This window comes from Oryzias latipes (assembly GCF_053564925.1).
Source record: "Oryzias latipes strain Hd-rR chromosome 1 unlocalized genomic scaffold, Olatipes_Hd-rR_3.1 chr1_Y_2".
In the NCBI taxonomy this organism is placed as follows: domain Eukaryota; kingdom Metazoa; phylum Chordata; class Actinopteri; order Beloniformes; family Adrianichthyidae; genus Oryzias; species Oryzias latipes.
In genome coordinates, this window is record NW_027616336.1 from 392,262 (window position 1) to 414,551 (window position 22,290).

General features: G+C 45.3%; 1 protein-coding gene and 2 long non-coding RNA genes across 7 annotated transcripts; 1 reads left to right on the forward strand and 2 right to left on the reverse strand.

The window, feature by feature from the left end:
- The first annotated feature begins 839 nt into the window (after positions 1 to 839).
- On the forward strand, positions 840 to 19,484 carry mafgb (MAF bZIP transcription factor Gb). Of its 5 annotated transcripts, XM_004066167.5 has the most exons (4): positions 857 to 991; positions 2,160 to 2,333; positions 14,774 to 14,838; positions 15,112 to 19,484. In XM_004066167.5, exons 3-4 carry the CDS (start codon positions 14,803 to 14,805, stop codon positions 15,589 to 15,591), a joined length of 516 nt encoding a protein of 171 aa, XP_004066215.1. In that variant the 5' UTR covers positions 857 to 991; positions 2,160 to 2,333; positions 14,774 to 14,802; the 3' UTR covers positions 15,592 to 19,484. The 5 variants fall into 5 exon arrangements, with proteins under 5 accessions (XP_011477508.1, XP_004066215.1, XP_023815587.1 ...); XM_011479206.4 differs by lacking the exon at positions 2,160 to 2,333 and having other exon boundaries at positions 840 to 991; XM_023959819.2 differs by lacking the exons at positions 857 to 991; positions 2,160 to 2,333 and adding an exon at positions 1,328 to 1,486.
- On the reverse strand, positions 6,251 to 22,232 carry LOC144990498 (uncharacterized). The gene is made up of 2 exons (XR_013654471.1): positions 22,078 to 22,232; positions 6,251 to 8,537 (listed from the first exon to the last, which is right to left on the reverse strand). It is a non-coding gene; the product is annotated as an uncharacterized LOC144990498 (long non-coding RNA).
- Positions 14,562 to 15,230, reverse strand: LOC144990499 (uncharacterized). Its single transcript, XR_013654472.1, has 3 exons — positions 15,092 to 15,230; positions 14,853 to 14,950; positions 14,562 to 14,695 (listed from the first exon to the last, which is right to left on the reverse strand). It is a non-coding gene; the product is annotated as an uncharacterized LOC144990499 (long non-coding RNA).
- Positions 22,233 to 22,290: the final 58 nt, after the last annotated feature.

Genomic DNA, 22,290 nt, shown 5'->3' on the forward strand with positions numbered 1-22,290 from the left:
ATGTTACATCAGAAATGGAGACTCATCAGACCACACAACGTTTTCCAATCTTCTATTGTCCAGTTTTGGTGAGCCTGTGTGAATTATAGCCTCAGTTTCCTGTTCCTAGCTGACAGGAGTGGCACCTGGTGTTTTCTTCTGCTGCTGTAGCCCATCTGCATCAAGGTTGGACATGTTTTACATTCAGAGATGCTCTTCTGCAAACCAGTGGTTATTTGAGTTCCTGTTGTAGTTCTATCAACTGGAAACAGTCTGGTTGTTCCCCTCTGACCTCTGGCATCAACAATGCATTTCCACCCACAGAACTGCTGCTCACTAGATATTTTCTCTTTTTCAATCCATCTCCATAAACCCTAGAGATGGTTGTGGGTGAAAATCCCAGTTGATCAGCAGTTTCCAAAATAATCAGACCAGCAGGTCTGGCGCCAACAACCATGCCACTTTAAAGGTCACTTCAGTCACCTGGTTTGGGTTTGAACTGCAGCAGATCGTCTTTGCTACGTCCATATGTCTTGAGTTGCTGCCATGTGATTGGCTGATTCGAATTTTGACTTAACGAGCTAACTCCCTGTTTTTAGTCGTTTTCTTTTAATCTAATAGTCTACATTATAAAAACCATCCACGTCCAAGGCGGCTGTGAGGATCGACGGGATGGGTTTTAATTTCTCCGCGTCTCACTGCGGGATCAGCGCTGCTCCAAGTTTAGAACCGCGCGCAGCTGTCTGTCACTTTTTCCACGCCGCCCGTTGTCCCGCGCAGCGTGCTAATAGTGCTGCGTGTCTCTTTAAATCCGGGTTGCGTAGCTCCTTCATGAATGAAACCATGTGATCCAAACATCATTTGACGTCTGGCGCCTCCGACCACAGACTAAAACAAGCGCGGAAGGAGTGGATAACTGTAGAGCCGTGAGGAGGCGCGAGCGCAGAAACGTTTCCTCAGCGGTCTCCGTCCTCAGACCGTCGGTGAACGGGCAGCGCCGGTGTGACTTCAGGTGAGTCCGCGCGCTCCCAACCGCGCTGGTGCCGCTCAGAAAGTGCTGAATGTGGAGCTGCTATTTGCTGAGTGAGCACGCCCGCTGCAGCCGCTTCCGCCACCGGGAGCTGCCGCGCCGCCGCTCCGTTCCAGCTGCTGTTTAAAGGGTAGCGAACCCGGAATGCTGAATCATCACCGCCGGCTGTCGGTGCGCGCTCTGCCCGAAGCCGGGACAGCCGCGCACGACGGAGCTGCTGGTGCGTCCGTGAGCGCAGACACAAAGGGGCCGCGGCTGTCAGTGTCACAGGAACAAGAGCATGTGTCGGAATTAGAGCGCGCGGCTGTGCCGGGGATCCCCTGTTCTGTTGGACCGAACAGGACTAGCCGGTGACTCCTCGGAGGGATCAACCGTAAAGCTTCGGCAGCATCAGCGGCACCATCAGCGGCAGCAGCAGCAGCTCCGCGGCTGTCCTTGTGCAGCCGCGGCAGACTCCGACGCGGCGCGCTCGTTCAGGTGAAGGCGGCCGCCTGCTCTCGGTTTAACGGTTCCGCCGGGGCTCGGGAGCGGCTCCAGGTCCGTACGCTGCTCTTCGGGTGAAAGCTTTGAGTGAATGAGGCGAGCACGCGGCACCGCGGGCTGTCACACGGAGCCGCGGGGGCTGTCAGCGTCCCGGCGGCGGGGAGGGGGTCTCCCGCTGTTGGAGCGGCTGCTCCGTCCCTCGCTTTGTGTGCGCCGCCACGTCGGGCCTTCGGCGGCTGGGGGAGGGAGCTGACCGCCGCGCGTAGGGCCGGAGCAGGCAGCGCGTGCTCCCAGCTGTGGACCAGCTGGGCTCGCGGCGAAGATGCTGATTCATCATAATGTTTAACTCAACGCTCGCGGAGCGGTGGGGGTGTCGTGGAGCTATGGCGACATGGCAGGGGGCAGACAAAGGTCCCCGGAGCTCGAATCCCGTCGGGGCTCGGGCTCGGCTCGGTCTGCAGGCCCGCCGCAGCTGGAAAAGGTGAAGGGAGGTGCGCGGCTGCGCCTTTGTGCCGGACCTGTCATTGTGGCTGGTTTTGTGCGTTCGGAGCGGCGTGCGTGTGCGCGCAGCCGTGCTCGTCACTGTGAATTATTCAGTTGTTGACTTCACTGCCCCATTGATGGAAAGTTGTCAAAAATGAAAAGTGTATTGTTTTTATTTTGACAGTGAAATCAGCCGAAGGTCCACTCAGAACCAAACCAGAACCGGGCCCCTTTCTGCTGTGGATCGGCTCCTATCTGCTGGAGCTCCGTGGGCTCAGGAAAAACAGAAACTTCACCCCCTAATGACTCAATATCAGCAGCTTTGCTTGGAGTCAGCACTCTGCAGAGTGTATCAAAAGTATGTAGTAAGCAAGTTGGCAAGTACTGTAATAGAGGGTCATAATGATGAAACAGTTGTATTGAAGAGAAAAGACCCCCCCACACCACACACACACACACACACACACACACACACACACACACACACACTTTTCTCATTTCCTCTTCCAGTTGTGTGTCCCGCACACAACCTGGGGCTTAGCTTTTTATACTCTGTATCAGTATTTAATCAGTGCTTGAAGTGCATTTCTCTGTCAAGTACTTTCCCTTCCTTCCCTGGCGTTCACGGTAATTGAACGCTGACCAATGCTTATGTGTGCAACTTTGCTGATGGTGGCGGAGCGGCAAGGCGTGAGGAGCAAGAGGGGATGAAGGAAGAGGGAGGAAGAATGAGAGATGGGATTTGCAGAGAGATTGAGAACAAGGGCCCGTTTTGTCTTCAAGGCATTCCCCTGAAAATGCTGAGGCGCAGCAAACGCGCTCTCGCCTGACAGATGGCGTTTTCACTTGTTACTTACCACAGCTAGTTTCCCTGTTTTGTATGAGAGAAGGTGCAGAGAGAGTCACTGTGGAAGACAAAGTCAGAGATCTGCTTGCGCTCTCTGTGTGTGAGTGAGCTCCAAGGTTAAACCGGCGAGTGCAAGTTCCTCGTTGGAAAGGGAAGTCGTGAACGCTGACATCAGTTGACCTTTGCAGCATACTTTCAAACATCTCACCGCGGTGACGTGAAGGTTCTCCTCTCAGAACAAAGTCCAAAGAACTGAACACTGCTGCGTTACCCTGAGGTGTCTGAGTCCATGCCTCGATGCGCTCAAGCTGATTCAAGTCTGGGTGAACTTCCTGAACCTAAAAGAAGCCGTTTTCTTTGAGGTTTCTTCTGGATTAGACGAAACCTGGACATACAGTCCAGGTCAGGTCTGCCGGCTGGATGAGGCACAGTTTATGACAGACATAAACCTGGTGACATCAGTAATACTGCCATTTATTATGCTATAAATTAATATGTAACAGTCATCTGTGCTTTATAATAGTGTTGTAGAAATGTGACTTTGTGCTTCCAGTTCAGATTCATTGAATGTTCCAGATATGATTTTCTTTACAATTGATCTAAAGTGAACCGCATTTTTGTTGAAACCATAAAATGAATTATTATTCTTTAAGGTTAGAATATATTCTGTCCTGAAACCAAACCTTTGTTTACAAGCGAAGCAGGTGATGCGATCAGAAAGGCCCTGGCGTCGGTGTGCAGCTCCCCGCCGGGCCCTCGCCCCGCGGCCGCTTCATAGACCGCCGCTGTGCTTGCAGACTCCAGGCGCTGGATTGCAGCAGATTGCACAGGTGCTGATGATGCTCTGTCTGCCTCCTTAGTGTCAGAGGAAGAAGCTCTGCTGTGTGTCTGCTTGCTTATGATCTGTTTGCCTCTAAAATTGACTCCAGGAAAGTCTTATGTTTGCAAATTTCAGAAAGTGCAGCGAAGTGAAAAGAGAAATGCAGAAATGAAAGGCCGTATCAGAGCAAGGCAGTGGGGGGGGGGGGGGGACAGTGGGGCGGATCAATAGTTGTGTTTTTTTTCTCCACAGTAATGATGAAATATGGTGTAAGCAGATCTGCTGCATGATTGCTGCTCCAAACGTCTTCTTTTCCCTCCCATCCACTTGTTTCCTGCCAGTACTTGTCTGTTGTGACTGTTGGGTTCATACCCCCCTGTCCAGCCCCAGCCCCACATTCAGGGGGAAAACAGCTGAACCCAACGAGAAGCTGGGAAAGAAACTTGTCCCATAGACAGTGTCTCAGTGTTTCCTCCTCTGGTTGAAGGAGCTCGGTCCACAGCGCCAACACTGTGCGGCTGTGAGGGCCTCGCCATCACGAGCATCCACAACTCCAGTTGTCTTCCACTTGCATCATCTTAATGCGCCAACCTGCCGCATTTTTTAACTGCAGTATGACGATCGGCAGCGTGTGGTTTAAATTTCTGAAGCTCATAAACATTTCTAACAGAAGTGCACACACATGCACACACTAACACAATTTTGACAAAACAAAGAGAAAAAACAGAGGGGGTCGCCTTCGTGACACGAAGTTTTGTCTCCAAAAGTGTTTGTGTTTTTCTAACCCACTTTCAAAAAGTTCAACTTCAAAGGTTTTTGTCTCTAAAAGTACAGCTTCAGATCTTATGGAGAGAAATTAGACTCAGTCAGATTTGTGCGTGCGTAATTCTTGATTTGTGCGTAAATTAGGATTTGTGTATGCATATTCTTGCTTTGTGCGTGCGTAAATTAGGATTTGTGCATATATTTGGATTTGTGCGTGATTTGTTACTCACATAATACGTTTTGTGTATAAGTTAAAAAAAATATAAAATGAAAAAAATACAAAATGCAATTTACGTATGCACAAATTAATATTACAACAGCTTGAAACTACTTACACACACACATCTTTAAAAAACACGCACGAATCCCTTGTTACACACACACGAAGCCAAAGTTACGCACGGATCTACCGTGAGACTGTTTTCACTTCTCACAAATTCGTCTGTGAGTGCTGCGTTTAAATACCAGTGGAATGCTCGGTCATTTGACTTTTCCTATCAGCCTTCCCTTCTAAACGTATCCAGACAATGACTCAATCAATACATGAAGACAGTAGATGTTAGTGTTGAACATAGAGGCTACTTACTTCGGGGCGCTGACCACCGAGATGGGCCGCCATTCTTCCCGTGACTCTCAGTCTGACTGCCTTTGATTTTTCCGGAAGAAAAAAAACAGTGCCCCCTACTGGTCGTTCCTATTACGCATTTTGTATCAATTCGGTGTCTCGGAGAATAATATACTTTTAATATATATATTAGCGTTTAAAAGTGAACGTCATATTCTCAGATAATAATTTTTATTTTCCTTTAAAGTTTTTTTAAGCCCTGCTACACCCACTGAAGGAAATACGTTTAGAAGGGAAGGCTGATAGGAAAAGTCTAATGACCAAGCATTCCACTGGTATTTAAACGCAGCACTCACAGACGAATTTGTGAGACGTGAAAACAGTCTCACGGTAGATCCGTGCGTAACTTTGGCTTCGTGTGTGCGTAACAAGGGATTCATGCGTGTTTTTCAAAGATGTGTGTGTGTAAGTAGTTTCAAGCTGTTGTAATCTTAATTTGTGCATACGTAAATTACATTTTGTATATTTTTCATTTTATATTTTTTTAACTTATACTTAAAACGTATTATGTGAGTAACAAATCACGCACAAATCCAAATTTATGCACAAATCCTAATTTACGCACGCTCAAAGCAAGAATATGCATACACAAATCCTAATTTACGCACAAATCAAGAATTACGCACGCACAAATCCGACTGAGTCTAATTTCTCTCCATAAGATCTTGAGGGCGACACAAGAGGACAGAAGGAAAGCATCCATCTGTTTTCAAATGTTGCGACTCGCTTTGGTCCAGATTTTCACAATAGAACGGAATGGTCCCACCTGAGTTTTTAAAAAGGCTTGTTTGAGTGAGCCTGAAGAGCTCTGGGGGTAATCCCACCATGCCGATGGAAGAGCCAAAGGAGGTTTATATCAGAGACCTTGAACTCTTGAACCTAATGTTCAGGCAGTCACACCTGTCTGCTCAAACTGGAACTAAAGATGATCTTGTTTGGTCCTGATGAGTTGTTAGGCGGTGAGATTAAGGGTCCACTCACATCATAGTAGAACTGTGTCCGTTTGAGGTCAGAGTCTGGTGTGGTCAGTTTGCAGATGATCAAAGTTCGGAGGACTGTGGCGGTGTACAGATCTGCTGTGATCGATTCTCCAGAGGTCTGATGTCAGTCATGCCCCCCCCCCCCCCCCCCCCCCCAGCCCCCACATCCACAAACTACATCATACTCTAAGGACAAACTGTCAGGAGCCGGTGGTCAAAATGCAGAAGACCAGGCTTGGTGACAGGAAATAAAATATTTAATAAACAAACTGGAAAAAGACAAAACCCATCGAGCAACAAAAAGGTGACACAACAAAGCAGATGACCTAGCAAGGATGAACTGAAGACCAGACAGGCTGAGGGCAATTCACTAAAATGACAACAGCTATGGATCATGATGGACCGGGAAACCGTGTGACTGAGGGCAACTCAGAACATGACGAAAAACCAAACAAAACCACAGAACCCTTACACAAACCATACTGGAAAATAGAAAACCTCTTCTTGGCTCCATACGACTTCTTCTTATGGATAATGTCAGGGTAGCCTGATATTCTACAGTCTAAACTGACACAGTTGAGATCTTTTTTTGGGGAGAAAAACCTTGACGTGTTCAGTGAAGAGAACCATGGAGTACACTTCTGTTTGGGCTGAATTCGATCATGGGTTAATGATTTTAGCCAGCTTTACTGGAGGTTTGGTGGTGGGGTCTCTTCCTCATCAAAGCTGTCGGTTTAGTTTAAAGTAGCTGATGTTTGATGGATGGAGATGTTTAGCTTCAAACTGCTGGTTGTTTTGGGTACTACCTGAGAGAGAAGAGTAGCTATCGTTCCAGCTGAACTGACACTGGGAAACCTTAACATGGCTGTCAGGAACAGACAAAAGGACTGCTTCCGTCCATGAGTTTGTGTGTTTGCTTCAGATCGGAGTTTCTCAGAAGGTTCCTCTGTTGTCACATTCTTCCTCTGGCTCCGTTTCCAGTGGGCACTGCTGACTGAGGACACAGCTTTAGGAGAAATGAACTCAGCGTTTGACTCCCTGCTGCCTGCCCTCACAGCTCTGCAACACACACGCACACAGCTCTCATACACATGCACACACGCGCACACACACACACAAACACACAGCACTCTCTCCCCAAAGAAAGGTGCTTATAAAAAAAAAAGGAGCAGGGCTCAATTGCCTGACAGTGCATTTTTTCTGCTTGTGTTGGGAAATTTATCATCACACTCCGACTTACTACCTGGAATGGGAAAACGTGTCGACGCCAGGACTTTTTTGTGCCTCTTGTCTCACAAGCGCACACAGGGTGCCTGTCTTTATTCCTCTCAGAGAAGTGTAAAAATGATGGCTCTTCCTTTCGAATGGCGTGAAGCTCTCTGGTTCCACTCCTTTACAAGTCTTTACCTGCGTGTTTTTGTCTCTCCTGTTATCATCCTGATCTCCAGCTTGACAAATTCCCTCCTTTTAAGAGCGGCCCCCCCTCTCCCTCTGCACAGAGCTCAGACTGATGTCTTTTTCCTCCCCGTCTCCATGGTCCTTCATCTGCACTCTGAGCATCTTCTGCACTCACACGTTGCAATTATCTCTGATCTGACTCTTAATTCTCAATAAGCCTCCAAACTGTGCCTGTCGTTAATTATTTACCAACTCCCTCAACACCTTCTCCTCGCTGTGGATCGATGAGCTCTGCCTCCTTTGTTTTTAACAGGAGCCAGGTGGACCGCAGCCAGGATCTGGTTTTTGTATCGCTTTGGGGCTTTAGGTCTCGCCCCCCCCACCTTAGGCATTGGCTGTGTCTCTACATCACGTCTCTTCAGAGTCCTACAGCGTTCCAGCGCCACCTGACTCGAATGCCATCATCAGTTATTGCTCAGAGAGTTGCTTCAGGGGGACAGCGCACCAGTTATTGGTGGGATTATTCAATCAACACTGCATCGCAAACCACTCTACAGTCTATTCTTGATCATACTATATTTGCTGTTTTGTTTGTGCGTGCACAGGCCCACGTGCAGCGACCCTCAGGTCGCTTTTGGTGCCTTAATCTGCTGTTTGTTTCCTCGCGTCTGTCCAACGTTGCCAAGCCTTAAGTGTAAAGTCTCTTTCTCAGAAAAGTGTCTGTGTCAGCAGTGACCGGAGCTCCTCCTAAACAAGATTAATTAGAGCTCTGTCTGAAGGCGTCTGCGCACGTACAGGCGTGCACGAGCTTCATGATCCTGTTAGTCTGCCTCCTGAAGTCCGCGTGAACCTCTGATCAGCTGCTGACACACTTTTACTTGTGCTTTTGTCCACCTTGATTCATCTGAAATGAAGATGACATCCTCAGGCAGGTGAGGTGCTGGCCTGATCCAGAACGGATTTCCTCTGATGGCTCTCTTGGTTTGGCAGTTTTAAAAGATTCAGACTGTGAATCTCCTCTAATCACACTGAGCTTATAGTATCTCTTCCCTTTCGTTCTCCTCCTCCCTTTGGTCTGTGGAACTTCCATCTGCCTTTACTCTGAAGTGAACCGCACCGACGTTCATCTGCAAGAGAACCAGAACCTTTGTTATCTAGAAGACCAGTTTTCTTGGTTTTGGTCCAAACCAAAGTTCAGGTAAACATTTATACCTGCTGAACCAGAAAGAGAAGAAACCAGCCCTGAATCAGATCAGGACCAGCTCTGGATCAGACTTGAATCCGATCAGGACCAGCTCTGGATCAGACCTGAATCAGATCTGGACCAGGATGCACCTTGGGGTCATCATGGAGCTTTTTTCTGTGGGGTTAGGGTGGTTTCATTTTACCGGATCAGCCTCAGAACTTTTCTAATTGGAAGTTTTCATTGTGTTCGTTGCTGAGTTCAGGTTTTTCTCTAGTCGACCCCAATCCCCTCCACCTCCCCCAGATCCCTGTGCTCAACAGCTAAGCTCTTACAAATGTGTTGAGGGTGCATTTTCACCCAAATGCTTTCCCACCCCCTCGTCTTCCTCCTTCCCTGCACCCCCATCTTCTCTTTCTTCATACCAACCCCACCTCCACCCTTCTCCTCCAAGACATCTCTCTTTTCTTCTTTTTCTCCTCCCTTGTCACTCCCCCCCCCCAGCCTTCCCTACATACTCAGCATTTTTCTCCGCTGTGGGTGTGATGTCTCTGTGTAACGCTAATCAGCGCTGGAGACGTCAGCACTCTTTCAGACCCCCCCCCCCCCCCCTTTATCTCCCCAATCCTCAGTTTTCTTTTCTTGCAACTTTATCTTTTCTGGTCTTGAGGCCATATTTTGCTCACCTATGCTGCTCCTCACCTGTAACCCCCACCTCCCTCCAGCACACACACACGCACACACACACACACACATGTGCATGTTTTCTCCTCACTGTTACTGTAAGCAGCTCTGCTCCTGAGTTGTCAGCATTCTTCCAGCGGCACCATAAAAATACAGCCTGCCACAGCACAAAAACTGTCTGTTGTACCACCTTAGACTCTGATACCCCCCCCAAAAAAAAAAAAAAAGACAGCATAACGGGAAGGACACCCCAGGACCTTTTTGTACACATGCCCCTTGATAAATATTAGCCCTGTGTACAGCAAAGGATCCTGGAGTCTGCATCCCGGAGGGGGTCGCTCCTCAAAGCTGTTCACAAAATTTGGAGGCATTTTCAGTTTAACCTGTTCATTGTTGACCCATAAATTATGAAACTTTTATTTTGAAATTCATTCTTACATTAAAAACAAAACTAACTCGAATGAAGTAAAACGGATCCATAAATTTTGGCAAAATGCAACAGAGAGAACTGGGAAGTTAGACCTCCCTGCTGAAACTCATGATGCTGCTCCAGGAGGCTATATAATGTTTTTTTTTCCGTTTTTTGGGGGGGGGGGGGGGGGGGGGGGGGGTGCTGAGCAGAGGAGAGAAAAAAGCTTTAAGGTGAAAATGGCATTTTGGAAGGGATGTATACTTTTGCCCAGACTCATCTCCACATGTTTGACTATCAACCACCCCCCACCCCCCACCTCCATCACAGGGCGGTGTGCATGTGCTTTGTGACAAGCTTTTTGTCTGAATTGCTGATGGGGGGGTTGGGCACAGAGGGTAAACAACCAGTGCCTGCCAGGAAACCCCCACCCCCAACATCCATCCCTCCATCTTTGATCGTCTATTGTGCGAGGATCAACGTACAGTGGTGGTGATGGGGGGTCGTGAACATGAAGGAGGCTGACGTGCATGAGCACGTGCACAGTGGTCAGCCAGATGAATGAAGCAGTTTCAGATTTAGTGATCAGAAACATTTAAGGAAACTGAAAATATGAAGTCTTTGTTTTCAGTTTCAAGTGTTTTTTTCTAAGGATGAATTAGACCCTTTAGAACTTATATGTTTGGAGTTCTTGGAGTGCACGCCAGTCATGTTCAGGTTTGTGTTGTTTTGTGCGCATAGGCCATGTGTACTTTCCGTCCTGCAGGGCTTCTTGATTGTGAGACAGTGTCACTCACACCCCCTCAAAGATGGAGGTGCATTGTAGAAAAGATGCATTCTGAGTCATGTACAAGAAGAAAGGAAACTAGGCGTGGAGTGGGGTGCCATACTAACAGAATAGGAAGAACAGATAAATGCTGTACTTGAGAATGTTGCTATTGCAAAATATTACTAAAGTACAAGTAAAGAGTACACACATTGACTGTATAAGAGACGTCACCCATAGAAAACGGCTTACTTCCTTCTCCAACCAAATGAAACCAATTCAGTCGCCATTTTTCCGTGATGCAGACGCTGCTATTTGGAGCCAGACAACGTCAGTAAGCGGTGATTGGTCTGGTTGGTCAAAGTTACTATGGCAACTACTGTCACCAATTAGGAGTGAACTTGTTGAAAGTCCACAGTCCTTCCACTGAAAGCGGGCTTACGTTTGAGGTGGGGGCCAGTTTATAATTTGAAGAATTTGCGATAACAAAAAATATAGAAAAAAAATTAGAATAAGCAAGAAGATGTTAAGAAAAATGCACCAGAGCAAAAATGCTTATTTTAAAAAATAGAATGACTGACTGAGAAGTCTATGGGATTTTGGCTTCTTTAACCCATGAAACTTAAATTTTGTGATAAAGATTTTCCCTTAAACGTCAAAGTGGATGCTTACAACCGAACGCTAAATTCAACCGCGTCTGACTTTCATGGTGTGACGGATCAATAAAGCAAAATAAAATGACACAACAGTCGTAAAACTGGTATTTTCTACATAATGAACATGAACCCACAGTATCTGCAACTTTAATTATAAGCGTGTGTGAAACATTTAAAAGTCTGTTGCAGCATATTAGGCAGAGCGAGCAGCTTCTGGTCCGTGGGAACAACTGTCTTCATAAATACGTACTTGGAGGAAAACTTCTGGTTGTGTTTCTAAATAGCAGCTTTATTTTTCTTTGAAGTCTAAGACTCTTCTTTAGTTTTTTTCACTGGCTCTTTTCTCCCTCAACTTGGCACATCCGAGCAGCTGCTTAAAGTCACGTGAAGCGTCAAGACACACCGATGTGGTGAACAGAATCCAGTAGTTTTCCAAAATAAAACTTCCTTCAGCATCAGAAAATAAACAAAACAGAAATCATCAAAGTAAGCCTATGCATTTTGTTTCTATCTGCGCCAAGTGCCACGCGGACCATTCTGGGGGTTGGGGACCACTGCTCTAGAAGACTTCCTTGTTCCACTCATCTTCTAGCTCTTCTCCTTTTGTTCATCATTAACTGTATACACAATATTACCAAAAGTATTCACTCACCCATCCAAATTTATCACAATAAGGTGTCCTAATCACTTGGTCTGGCCACAGGTGTATAAAATCAGGCACTCAGGCATGCAGACTGTTTTTACTAACATTTGTGAAAGAATGGGCCGCTTCCAGGAGCTCAATGAAGTCCAGTGTGGAAGTGTTACGGGACGCCACCTGTGCAACAAATCCAGTGGTGACATTCCCTCGCTCCTAAATATTCCACAGTCAACTGTCAGCTCTATCACAACAAAATGGAAAAGTTTGGAAACAACAGCAACTCAGCCACAAAGTGGTAGACAACGTGTACTGAGGGGTCAGTGGATGCTGTAGCGCACAGTGAAAAGAGGTAGCTGACTTTCTGCACAGACAATTGTTAAAGAGCTCCAAGCTTCATGCGACCTTCAGATTAGTCCAACTACAGTACACAGAGAGCTTCATGGAATGGGTCTATGGAATTTAAGGTCCATAAAGACACGGTTAAGAGGGTCTGGTGTGGATGAACTTGACTGGCCTGCACATACAGTCCAGACCTGAACCTGATAGAACACCTTGGGGATGAATTAGAGCAGAGACTGAGAGCCAGGCCTTCTCCACCAACATCCGTGTGTGACCTCACCAATGAGCTTTTAGAAGAATGGTCAAAATTCCTATAAACACTCCTCAACCTTGTGGAAGAGTCCCAGAAGAGTTGAAGCTGTAAAAGCAGGAAAAGGTGGACCGACATCATATTGACCTCTATGGGTTAGGAATAGGATGGCACCTAGGTTTATTTGTGAGTCAAGGGAAGTGAGCCGATACTTTTGGTAACATAGTATATGAGAACTGGACAAAGCAATCACCCCCTTCTCGCTCCAAACAGGAAGTACACGGTGGTCCAAGAAGCCAAAATGACATAGACTTCTATTGAGAAATAAACAGCTATTACTCAGTCATTCTATTTGTCAGAAATGCATTCTTGCTCTGATATCTTTTCCTTAACATCTTCTTGCTCATCCTAAATTTTTCCCACTTTTTTTCTTTATTGCAATTTATTTAAGTTATAAATTGGCCAATCATATACCTCAGTAAAAACATATGGTGCCCACTGGTCCCCACCTTGAAAGTTTGATTGACAGATTCTTCAGAGCCCGCTTTCAATGGGAGGGGTGTTGACTTCCAACAGGCTTACTCCTGATTGCCGCCAGGAGTTGCCATAGAAACGTTGACTTAGATCACTCTGACCAATCACTGTCGTCTCGCTCTGAGATGGCGACGTTTGTATCGTGGAAAAATGAAGTGAATTGGCTTAATTTTGCTGTAAGGCAGTTTCTATGCATGATGTGACGTGATATCCGTCCAGTTCTCTTTTATACAGTCAAAAATATTTATTGGTGAATGTAAACCAATAAGAAGAGGTCATGCTGCCCCCTACAGTATAGGAGGCATCCACATTCAGGCCCAAATTTTTATGAACAGTGTGAGATGGGTATGAAGTCAGACAGGAAAAAAATGAAGGTTCAGCACGAAGTGATAGTGAGAGGAGGATGGAGGTCGTGATGGGGGGTGTCAGAGAAAAGTAGAACCACGTTAGGTGGGACTGAGGAGGGGCTGTAGGGGTGAAATGAGGAATCTGCTGAGTCATCATGACTGCTCCCATAATCGCTTAGCAACAATGGCCTCTCTTCACTGCTGTCTGCACAGGCTCACAGGTCTGAGATGAGAACCGGGCCAGTGCAGCACAAAGCCTGTCATTGACAGACGCTGGTTATGGAGCTGATCTCATCTTCTGCACCTCCACTCTCGCTCTGCTGACCCCTCATAGCCCTCCCTCTCAGCTCTTCCATGCTGTACACGCTCAGGCAGCGCATCCTCTGCTCCGAGGTGACATCCACTTCCCGCTGAGGTGAAGCTCGTTATCTGCACACTTTATGAACAGTTTTCCCAAGTCTTCCCACAATGGTAACCACTTCCTGTTCGTTCTCACTCATCTTACTGCTCGTGGCTTAAAACCAGCCAATCAGAGCTCAACTGCAAAATGCAGTGGGCTTTGACTGTAAAAGCACCAGGAAACAGGAAGCCATGGGAAATTCTCCGGAAGGTTTTTCACTTTCTCTTATGTAGCCTCGTAGAGAGGAAAAGGTCTAAGCTGCTGCTGCACTGCAAAAACTTTGAATCCAACAATGTTTCTCTAACTTGTACTGAAGTGAACTTTAGCTGATGTACAGCAAGAAAGTTTGGGCACCCCAGGTAAAATGTTAATTTATTGTGCATAAAGAAGCCAAGGAACAAGGTTCAAAAGGCCTCAGATTACAGATGAGACATTCTTGTAATATGTAAAAAAAAAATTAGGCTTTATTTCCATCATTTAGCCTTTAACAATAACAGAAAACAGCACTGTAGGAACGCTTCTATAAATGGATAACACTCCTAAACACACCTTAAAATCCACACTGGGTTATATTAAAAGGCATCAACTGAAGGTTTGCCATGGTCTTCCCAGTCACCTGACCTCAAAATAACTTCAAATCTATGGATAGACTTGAAATGAGCAGTGTGTAACAAACATCCCAGAAGTCTGAAAGAACTGGAAGACAACTGGGATACTTGCCCAGAGTGGGTGGGTGGGTAAAGGGGCCTTACCTCTGCAAAGTGGCAGAACTTTTGCACACATTTATTTTGTTTCTGTTATTTTGAAAGGGTAATATTTGAAGAAACACTAATTTTTTGACCAATTACAAGAATGTCTCACTTTTAACCTGATACCTTTAGAAGATTTTCCCATCTTTCCTTGGCTTCTTTATGCACAATAATATAGCGTTTTACATTGGGTGCCTAAACGTTCAGTCCCATTTGTATATAAGATTTGACAATTTAATCTGAGACCAACATAATGGATGATAGTCAGAACTTGTAGCGTGGTGGGCCATAGTTCAGTTGGGTCTGGGGTTCCCCTCCTGGTCAGCTGCTGTGAATGCAGAGGAAAAAAAGCAATTTTTGAAAACCTCTCACTTCTTTCTCTTTTTGTTGTTGTGGTGTTTTCCAGGTCTGTGCAGAAGAGCAGGGCTCTTGGGCATGACGACGACTAACAAAGGAAACAAAGCTTTAAAGGTAGGCAGACTTACTTCTGGAGGTGCAAGGAACCAGAATCAGAGGATTTTCCAAGATGGTTGGGTCTGACCAGCGCCTCAGATTTTAAATCGATTTCTTTCCTCCTGTGAAACTTTTTGGTGAAAATGAGGAGATCTTCATTTGTCTCTGCTCTCATTTATAGTTCTTCCAACCACAGCATCCAAACATCAATTCACACTAGTCTTGAATATTGGCCTCTGTGCATGTCTGTCTGTTTCTTTGAGGGACTCACTCCTTATCCGTTTTCTGTAGGTGAAGCGTGAGCCGGGAGAGAATGGCACCAGCCTCACAGACGGAGAGCTGGTGACCATGTCAGTGCGGGAGCTCAACCAGCACCTTCGAGGGCTCTCCAAAGAGGAGATCCTGCAGCTCAAGCAGCGGAGGCGCACCTTGAAGAACCGGGGCTACGCCGCCAGCTGTCGGGTGAAGAGAGTCACCCAGAAGGAGGAGCTAGAGAAGCAGAAGGCCCAGCTGCAGCAAGAGGTGGACAAACTAGCCAATGAGAACGCATCCATGCGTGTGGAGCTGGATGCTCTAAGGTCCAAATATGAGGCGTTACAGACCTTCGCCAGGACTGTGGCACGAAGCCCTGCCGTGGGGGTCGGGGTGAGGGCTGGAGGAGGAGGAGGCGGGGTTGCGTCATCGGTCATCGGTCCACTCATACCAGGGAAGGTGGCGACGGCAACGAGCGTGATCACAATAGTGAAGTCAAAGACAGATGCACGGTCTTGAGGGCAGGACGAACAAGAAAGATGGAGGTGAGACAGGATGGAGTTCAGCTGCCCCCGCCTCCTCCCATTTGCGGGGACGCTCGCTTTACCCATCTGAGATCAATGCGGGTGAAGAATGAGAAGCAAGCAGAGGAGGAGAACTGCTGCCTCGCTTTAAACAGCGACCAAAAAGAAAAACCAGCACGTTCTAAGACGCCATCAAAATTCCCAGCAAATGTGCTGAGGCCTTCACCCAACAGTCCTGCTGACGCGGGCGGCTGAACTCCCTCCTGTGGCTTCCACTCCAGAACTTTTTCAGAAGGTACTAAAGAAGAATCTATATATTCTATAGTGGTGGTAAGTGTATTTCTACTGTTTTGTACTGTGTTGTCATTCACAAGGTCCAAGCTGTATTGTGTGTGTGTGTGAGCTGTTGTGTATCAGGATTCTGTGAAATTCTGTGTTTGTTTTGAAGTATCTATACTCAGTTGGCTGTATTTCTCACGTTCAGCTCTGTTTACTTCAACCTTTCCTCTCCGGCTCCAGACAGCTTCCCTTTCCACGTGCATACTTCCTTAAGTTAGGCAGAGGGGGGCAGAGCTGGCTTATGATAACCAAAAATCTGGAGGGGGGGGGACAAAAAAGTAGTGAAAGGACTTTCAGGGAAAGTTAAAAAAAAGTGGTTTAGCACAAACGTTTAGTAAAAAAATCTGGAAGGGCCAGTGCCTTGGCTCCTCTGAGCAGAAGGAAGTGAGGAAGGATGGGGCGGTCTGTGCAAACTGCGTTCACCTGTGCTTGGTGATGAGCAGGATCGATGACAGGAAAACGCTCGTTTATGTGGCTGCGAAGGCAAGATTCAGAACAACAGGGTTTGCTTTTTATCCCTTTTGCTGCTCAGAAGAAAAAGTTTAGGAATCCGATGAACATTTAGGTGAATTTCTTTCTTTCTTACAAAGTAATTTATGCTGCAAATCTTTGCCTTTAACCACAAACTCAGTCAGCGGGAAAAGACTTGATAGAGAAAACATGCTTCCAGTCACACAAGCGGGCTGTGTCACTTACTGGCTTTATCATAAAGTAGTCCTTTGTGGCGTCGTACTCCAGAAGTCTTTGTGACAGAGTCTGTAATTTTATAAGGACAGTTATCTTTGTATTGACACGTGAAAAGGTATTGAAAAATCTGTTTGATATACAGCATCTCTCTATTTTGCAACTGTACCAAAAGTGGCTTAATTACTGGGTAGCTTTGCTGTTCCTCTTGTGAGTAGGCGCGTGCGCTTCATGGTTGTGTGCTGTTCGGTTTATGACGAGGTAATAAATGTCGACTGTTTGACTCTGAAAAGGCAGCTGTGTTTCTGGGCTGCAGATGAAAGCACTGAGAAAAGGAGGACTTGTTATGGTTCAGAACATCAGGTCTCCTGATGAGGCATGGAGGTGTTACCTGGAGGGCTGCATCACTCCTCCGGCTGCTCGGTTCTTTTACATTAGCTCTCTGTGAGTACATCTTGTGTACATTTAGAGTATTTTTTGGACTGTTCGTGGAGATGTCCAGGATGTGGAACAACCTTTGTTATTGAATACCTGTTTTATATTCTGTTATTTAAAGCTCTGTTTGTCGGCACGAGTCTCGCCTTTCAGGCATACTTCTTCATTTTAAATCAAACATTTCATGAAGCCAAAACTCCTTCAGAAGTAGCTACCTGAAACACCATGTGACGGTATTGGGCGAGCTAGCTGCTGCCGCGCAGAGTGACGGGTTTATAATCGTCCTTACATGGGGGGAGCTCCACTTTAATCACTGGGCTGAGAAGCCTCTCTGCCAGTCTGTTGGTCACAGTATCCCAGAGTAGATGGTCATTGTTTTGGAAGAAAAGATCATGTTTTGAAGGAGAAATAAAACCAACCACAGTGGGACTCTGGAGAAGCAGGGATCTTGAAAAAGTTTGGAAATGTCTCAGTTTAACGACATTCCTGCTTACTCCAGCCGGGGCAATGGGACTCACCCAGACCGTCCCAGGTTGCTTTGGATTAAAGTGTCTACTCTGTAATGTTCAACCACAAAAAAAAAAAACCGCTGTAAGCTCTTAGGGAAGGAATGCAACCTTGGTCTTGACATGGACTACATCTCCGTGTAGTCAAGACGCAGAGAGGGTAAAAGGAGACATACCAGTGGTTCCCTCACATATGATTAGACTGAGAACACGCTCTATGTTTATGCCGAGGATTTTTTTCAGAGAATGTTGTGAGTTGACCAAGGGTTAAACAACATAAAGTGGGAGGAGAAAGTGCACTGCAAAATCACTTAATCCTACCAGGTTGGCTTGACTACAGTTTCTTGAGACCCTCATTTTAACAGGTAACCTTTCACAGCGATACACGACCACATGGCAATAATTCAGAAAACACCGAGACTTTCCTGGTAAACATACTGGATCATTTACCGAACAGTCAAAGGAAAGCTTTCTATTTCCAAAAGGAGTTGGGATTCTTACCTTTATCTGTTAAAAAAGCTGTGGAAGTTGACAACTGAGCAAACTCTGTAGGATGGAGGGTTTTGCAGTTCAGTTTGTGCCTCACACACACACAGAGAATCTCAGCTTATGTTTGAGAAGGTCACACGTGGTGACTGATGTGTAGTTATGCAAACGGTGCAGCTCCTGCCACACAGGAGGGTGATGCTGCTGGCTGAGGATAAGCAGCATCTTCTGGCATAAAGACCACACTTCTGTCTATGACTCCAGTGTGGCAGATTCCCCTCATTTCATTTGTTGTTCACTGTACCTGTCTGTATGCATAAAAACAAAGGAACCAATGTTTTGATTAACTAAGAACACATTAATTGAAAAGGTAAAGTGGTCAATGGGCACGAAGCCTCCAGGAACCTGGGACTCATGCCTTCTGTCTTCCAGATGTGAGGTTGTTGCAGCGCTCTGAGCTGACTCTGTATACACAAACTAGTTAAACATTACAGGGGTTCATCTTGATGAGAAGACGCGATCAGCTGACAGCGGTGACCTTCAGTGATAACCGCGCAGGCAGCTTTTCTTCGCAGAGTGTTTGAAGCGAGCGCATTCTGGCTGTGCAGAGGTCAGAGCTGGAGATAAACCAGAGCGGCCACTCATTCTCTCAGCTTTAAATAATTTACAAGGGCTGAAAAGAGGTGGAGGAGACACTTCTGCAGGTCAGCCACCTGATTTACCCTGCCCTCATTTACAATGGCAACTCAGCCCCTCCCCAAAACATTCACTTCATCCAGAAATCATTAACTCCTGATCTGGCTCCTGAGCCAATCACAAAGAGGAGTTGTTCTCCTGTCGCTGAATCACGCCACAGGTCCCCACCGGTCCTTTCACCCTCCACTGACCCAGAAAGTGAAAGAACCAACCTCTCTGCAGACTAACACCCCCTACACGCACAAACACACACACATTTGGTATGCATATATTTCAAACAATCAGGAGCAACAACGCACTGATTTTGCTTTTTATCTCCCGCCTGAACACCACTCTCCATCCCCGTTTTGCTCACCTGGCTGCTGAGGAGTGATTTGGTTTAAAGATGAAGGACGGCGGTGTGTTTGTGTGAATACGGCGTAATCTCTTGACAAAAGAGCTTGTGTTAGGAAAGTCTGTGTTTTGTAATATTTCTGTATGGGATGTAATAAATTATTCTGCGGCTGTACCTTTTCTGGAAAACCCTTAAAATGTGCTGGTCTTTGTAAGTATTTATCTTCAACTAAATTATTGTACTTTTTTGGAATTTGTAGGCGGTGATGATGACAAGGCATTGGTAATCATGAAATGTTTCATCATCTGTCCGTGCCATCTTTAATTTCTTGTTGTATATATTGTACGTTTGTTGATAAACAGCTTCTTTATTTTGTATATGACCAATAAACATGTTTTAAGATGTGCAGCATGTGTTTGTAATATTCATTTACAATTTCTTGATAGATTTATCAGATGTCTGAATTCAGACGGATACTAAGAGGAGGGGAAGCGTTCATTCAAACCCTCATATCTCTACTCTATAGTGAGTAAAGACACACTTCAATGAATATTATGTTTTTGATGTGTTGTTGTGGCATTTTTTGATGATAGATGACATATCAAGAAGATTAAGCTCTAAATGACCTCTCTATTTATTCAAATAGTTGTGAATTAGAAGCAGATAAAAAAAAACTAATTGGAAAAGAGCATTTTTTTGACGTATAAAATATACTGGGCAGGCCGCAAGCTTCCTGCTCCGTTCCGCAACAGGGCGGGAAAGGGGGTAGGGTTGGTCCCACCCATAACTCGGAGCCAAATGTCTAATGAACTACTGCCGCTCTGCAGAAACTAGGTCATGGAAAATGACTTTGGCTAAAAATGGCATAATCATAAGTGAAGGCCAGGGGAATGTTTCAAAAGGTGATCTGAGTGGGTCTTTAAACACAGCAATGTCCTTTTTACTTCATATTGAAAACTAAAATGTGAAGCATGGACGAATGACAGCTTTGTGCTTTACATTATCCATTCAAAAAACAGTCTGTTTTACTGTTAAAGAGCAATTATGTTAAAAGAAAAGTTAACTAAAAGCTTTTATTTTAGGTTATGAGAGGTGAGTAAACAGCCCTGCTTGCAGTTTGTGGTGTCTTGTTTTTTTTGTAATGTTAGTTGATATCATCACATGCTCATGTCCGTGTTCACACTGCCTCCTACAGGTTTGACAGGTAATGGCACGTTTTGTGTTTAGATGAACACTGGAGTGTCAAACCCAATACACAGAAGGCTAAATTAAACAAAAATATATATAATAAAAAATGTAAAAAAAACACTTCACAAATATAGGGCTGGATTTTTTTCATGTTTAAGGAACCTACAAATTACATTGTTGTGTGAAAAAATAAAGGAGAGTCTGCAGTCAAAAGTGAAGTTTGGGTCAAAGCTCAGTTTGCCTCTTTGTGATGCTCGGTATCATACTTGAAACCAGAAGTGACAAAGAAAGACTGAAAAAACTATCCTGAATTAAAGCTCAGATTTTGCAATAAGCTTCATCCAGTGTGGGTCCTTTGGTGAGAGCTATTGCGCTACTATGTAGCCAGAAGGGGGCCCAAGTCTGGGTCCCCCTGACTGAGGCGGTCCCCAACCCAGATAAAATACAAGGTTGTGTCAGGAAGGGCATCTGGTGTAAAACTCTCTGCCAAACCACCTGTGCGAATCAGTGAAAGCTGTTTTGCTGGGGCGACCTCTGAAGGGATATTCAGAAAGGTTAACAACGATAGAGTTTTCTGCTGGATGATCTATTGCAGGGGTCCCAAAATCCAGGCCTCGAGGGCCGCTGTCCTGCTGGTTTTCCAGAAATCCTGCCTTATCTGCTGCTGATTACCTGGATCAGGTGTGTTAAGCCAATAAGGAGCTTCAATGGCAGGTTGGTTGGAAAACATATAGGACACCAGCCCTCGAGGCCTGGGTTTGGGGACCCCTGATCTATTGTCTGAGATGCTTGGTGTATCATCTCAGACACAAGTTCATCACTTTTCTGCATCCGCGGCCTGCTTTGTATTTGGCCAAACAGAAAGCCAGTTATCCAGCTCCATTGTCAATGTTGGACAGAACATGAGAGGAGCAAGCCTCAGAGTTGAAAGCGGTACCTAACACCTATGTAACACGTAACAGATAGTGGTATCAAACTGAATGAAAGCTGCTGTGATCTGAGTTTGGATTGGGGCAGGCTTGAAACCACCTCTCTGGCCGTAAAGTTGATGACGTGACTTTGCTGTGTCATTCCAACTATGGGGAAATATGTAGAAAAGCTTGTCAGATGTTAAATTACTGCTGTTCTGTTCGGGAGCTGATGGTTCCATAATGTGAATTTGGAAGACCATGCTCTCTATGAACGGGATATAAAAAAATAAAATGAGGTTATTAGCACCCACCACCACCACTACTGCTGTGTTTTCCCCATGGAGCTGAGTAATGATTTGTTTTAAGGCAGTTTTAATACATTACTTCTTTTTTAATTAAAATATTGATACTTTTCTCAACATTTTTCTACTATTGTAAAAAATGTCTGTGCTTTCTGATGTTTAATTAGTTATTCCACTAAAATATATATATTTTTTCTTTACAGGGTTTTTGTTTAGTAGAAGACCTATCAGAAAGAATACAACCTCAGCTTCTTAATTGTAAAACAACTGCACATAATTGCCCTATTTTTAGTGATCAGACAGAGGAAAGCTTCTTTATTTTGATCATTTGACACAAGTAATGCGGAACAAAACCAAACATCTGAGGAGAAATGTTTTTCTTTCTCTGCAAGTCTAAATCCGTACCTGGGTTATATCTGCATCTGTTTACCAATGTGTTCCAGTTTAATTGGATAACTTGGCAATTTCTAGATGGTTAAAACCAATATTATCATGTGATCCTTAAAAAAAAACAACTAAGGAGTAACCTATTTCTAATGAGAATGCCTCTTCATTCTTGTGGGTATGAATTTGTATAAATGTGAAGAGAAAATGTCTTACCTTCAGCTTTCTACCAACTGGCTTGAAACAAAACACCAGTACTCGGGAATCTGTAGTTTAAATTCAATTACATACTATAGTAAAAGAAATAAACAGCAAACGAAGGTATCCCAGTATTTGCCACGTGCATTCAGTTTGCAAATATGCCAACATGTGTCTTTTATGAGTGTTTTTGTTTTTATTTGTAAAAAGTCTATGCTCGGTCTGTTCGTC

What these genes read in the sequence shown, in the direction of transcription:
- mafgb (XM_011479206.4), top strand. Translation starts at nt 14,803, where the DNA reads ATGACGACGACTAACAAAGGAAACAAAGCTTTAAAG. An exon ending in AAGGAAACAAAGCTTTAAAG is followed by an intron (nt 14,839 to 15,111) that starts GTAGGCAGACTT and finishes CGTTTTCTGTAG; the next exon opens with GTGAAGCGTGAGCCGGGAGA.